The following is a 3860-nucleotide window of genomic DNA, read 5'->3' on the forward strand; positions in this document are numbered from 1 at the left end:
GCTGGCATGTGGTGCTGGGGGATTGAACCGTGGTCCCTGTGCTTTGCTAAGCTTGTTCTAAGTAGGTGCTTTAGACCACTGAGCCATCTCACCAGCCCCGGCCCTAGACTTTGAAGGTCAGTGAACACTCAGGACATAGGAGAACCTGTACTGTAACATCATGTAACTCAGTTGTGTCCCAACTTTTCTGATCAAGATTATGGGGCCACAGAGGAAAGTGATTGATGATGTAGAATGTGCCTAAGGAGAGTCACATGGAGAGAAAACATTCTCTCAGGCTTTCACAGAGAGCAAACCGGTCAAGCAATGACTGTGACTCATCCACATGGCTGACACTGACAAAGGATCTACAAACTGCGGTACAGGGTTTCAGGGTAAGTCCTGAGGGGAGCTGACTGACCTTCTCAGATATAAAAGTCACGTTTCTTGTTATATAGGTTTCGCTTTATCTTGGTCTGTAACCATCTAGCAGAAAGGTATAAAAATGAGATATAAAAAGTAAAGCCATGGTGCTGGGGAGATAGCTCAGTGGAATAAGCGCTTGCCTTGCAAGCTCAAGGACCTGAGTTCAATCCCCAATTCCACAAAAAAAAAGTAAAGCCATATTAATATGCTGAGCTGTAGAAGGCCCAAGTCAACAACTTCTGACATTGCCAGTCCTATCGATGGGTACTCTTGTCCCCAGCTTCATCTTTCTCTTTCTGCTTCCTGGCTGCCAGAAGGTGAGCAGCTTCTTCTACACTGCTTCTGCCTTAGAACCCGATGGCCAGGGACTGCACACCCCAGAGCTGTAAGACGAATTAAACCTGTTCTTCTTTAATTTGTGGGAACTAGATATTTTATCCCAGAGACAGCAAAGTTGACTAACACAGATCGCAAATGTCCCCAAAAACCTTTGACAGCTTGTTCCCCAACACAGCAGTACTCAGAGGGAATTGGATCTCCAGGGCTCTGACCTCATGAATGGATTCGTCCACTGATGAAGCCACAGCCTAACAAGCCACAGAGAAGTGGCGGGAGCTTCAGGGGGTTAAGGCCTACCTGGAGGACATAGGGCACTGGAGGTGTGGCCTTGAAGGGCATCTTGTCCTTGGCCCTTTCTCTCACACTTTCTTTCCTTCCAGACAATTGTGAGGGAAGCAACTTTGCTTCACCCCATGTGTTCCCGGCCATGGTGTCCTGCCTTACCACAGGCCTAATACAAGAGCAGCTGACCGTGGAAATCCTGAAACCGTGAGCCAAAACAAACTTTTCCTCTCTTAAGTTGATTTTTTTTTTTTTTCTTTTTTTTCGGAACTGGGGATTGAACTCAGACCCTTGCATTTGCCAGGCAAGCACTTATTCTACTGAGCTATCTTCCCAGCCCCTTTTAAGTTGATTCTGTCAGGTATTTTGCTACAGTGTAAAAACTGACTGATAGTTTTCTCCAACAAGGAAGAGGCCTGCTTTTGTCCTTCCTTGCAGCCTACAGCATGCTGTTGTAAGGACTTTATTTAATCTTTCATTAATCCAGGCCAAGGTTTTAAGAAAAGAGATTTAATTTTAGTCTAGTTGCTCCATTATTCTTAAAGCACTGTGTATACGCAAGTTACTGCAAAAAGCTACAGGCTAAGCCCCAAGGCTTTGGGGACAACTGAGACTATTCAAGTAATATGTCATATGTGACTTCCCTCTTACACTCCTGACTTTACAAACTGGCCCCAGAATAAAATACTACTCTAATGAGGGAGAATCCACTGATGTACACAGCACTGTAGTACCAGTGCTTAAGAGGGAAAGCCTTCCAAGCACTTCTAAGCAAAGAGCAAATGGCACATGGGAGTTTTGCAGGAAAGAGAAGGCACCCCATAACAGCCCCGCACATCACACCGCTAACTGCCATTTGAGTTTTGCATGCCTACCTCTTCATCCATAAAATCTTCAGGACCAACAACAGATCTGTCTGCTCTATTTTGTCGTGAAGACACATAGGTGGAAGGTGTCCATCCTAGAAAGAAGAACACATACTTTCATACTTCTTGATAGCATTTTGATATAATTAAATAATTAAGTAAAATGTAAGAACTTCACTTTCACACAGATATAATTCCTCACATAAACTTACTTACTTCTCTTACTCCTGTGGTAAGTTCTTAGTGAATTTAGAGAGGTTTCCTTGTAAGAAGCTGATATCAAGTGAAATAAAATTCTATCCTGAAAGTTAAACCATTAAGGAAGCTGGGTGTGGGCACCCGTAGTCCCAGCTACTGGGGAAGCTAAGGCAGGAGGATCGCTTGAGCCCATGAGTTCAAGGCCAATTTGGGTAATGTAGCTAGATTTGTCTCAATAAATACACTGAAAAGCACAAGTAGATCTGAGCAGAATGGTACAAGATCACTTTAAAAGGCAAGAATACCCTGGACCAGCACCACAGTAATCTGCACAAACATACTGCCATATCTAAAGAAAGAGCGGGGGTGAGTGTTCTAGCTCTGTGGTAGAATGCCTGCTTAGTATGCAGAAGGTCCTGCACTCAATCTCCAGCACCAAAACAACAACAATAAAAACCTTACAGATGTTGTTTTAGTAATATGGAATTGGTTATATACTACATGACATGAAAATTTAAAAAAAGAAAGAAAATAAATTTTAACTAATTTTTTTCCAGGTCAAAAGCGAGTAGTAGGGCTGGTGAGATAGCTCAGCAGACTAAGCGCCTGCTTAGGCAAGCACAGGGAGTGGGGTTTGATCCCTGGCACCACATCCTGCACTGGCCCTACCACCAGATACACTGAGCCAGCCACAGAGTCTGGGCATGGTGACACATGCCTGTAATCCCACTGCTAGGGAGGCTGAAAACAGGAGGACCACTGCGAATCCAAGCTGTGTAGTGAGACCCTGTACCAAATATATAAAGAAAAGAAAAAATTAAATGGCACCCACTCATTCTATAGTTCCCAGTGTCAGAACACTGCAACTGGTGATTCTCTGGGCAGCTCTCACACTAGGCTGGCTTCTTATCCTCTCTGACCCATGGTGGCCACATGTGCAAAACACCTGACAATCTGTTGTCCTCCCCAGCCACTGATTCCTGTGAGGCAGTCTATGACTGCCTTAGTGAGACTGCGAGGGTGCTGTGCAAAATCCTGAATGGAGGACCTCATTCTCATGGGTTAAGTATCAGGTTACGATGTATCAGTTTTCTACAAAGTGTAAAAACATGTTTTTCCCCTCAGTTTGCAATCAATGACTCTGGAAACTTTATTTATTTATTTATTTATTTATTTATTTATTTATTTTTTGGGCAGAACTGGGGATTGAACTCAGGCCCTTGTGCTTGCCAGGCAAGTGCTTATTCTACTGAGCCATCTCCCCAGCCCCACAATCAATGACTCTGGAAACTTTATAATCATTCATGGTACACAAGAGACCAAAGTGTATATTATAAAATGATTAAAGAACTTTTTTAGAAAAGCTGGGAGAGGGTAAGAAATCTTTAGCTATTTTAATTATTTGCTTTAGCACTCTGATACCTGTAAGTAGGAAAGCCATACCTTCTTTTGAGCCAACGGTATTGAAGTACCCGGCAGAGAAACCTCCACTAAAGGCTCCATGAAATCGCTTATATCTTCCCTTTTCATCTCTGACAGTCTGATCCTGAAGAGGAACTGGTTTCTTTGGTCTTTCACCTGAAAAAAAAAGATAAATAAATAACAAAAAAGCAAGCAGGAGATGGTGAGTTAGCAAGAATTATGGAAACTTTCATCTCTTAGCCCAAGGAATTGTTTGTCTATTACTTCAAATATAACAATTGAAATTGGGCTGGTGAGATGGCTCAGTGGTCTAAAGCACCTACTTAGAACAAGCTTAGCAAAGCACAG

The 3860-nt window shown here is 43.0% G+C and overlaps 1 protein-coding gene across 1 annotated transcript in view; it reads right to left on the reverse strand.

Moving 5' to 3' along the window:
- The window catches only part of Gpatch1 (G-patch domain containing 1), a 38558-nt gene that overhangs the window by 32146 nt on the left and 2552 nt on the right, over positions 1–3860 (reverse strand). Inside the window, exons 2-3 of the mRNA XM_023704476.1 lie at positions 3534–3668; positions 1902–1987 (exon numbers count right to left, since the gene is read on the reverse strand). Of these exons, the coding sequence (XP_023560244.1) occupies positions 1902–1987; positions 3534–3668 (221 nt within the window). The remainder of the gene's footprint in view (positions 1–1901; positions 1988–3533; positions 3669–3860) is intronic.

Source organism: Octodon degus, unplaced genomic scaffold (assembly GCF_000260255.1).
Source record: "Octodon degus isolate 3935 unplaced genomic scaffold, OctDeg1.0 scaffold00197, whole genome shotgun sequence".
Taxonomy (NCBI): domain Eukaryota; kingdom Metazoa; phylum Chordata; class Mammalia; order Rodentia; family Octodontidae; genus Octodon; species Octodon degus.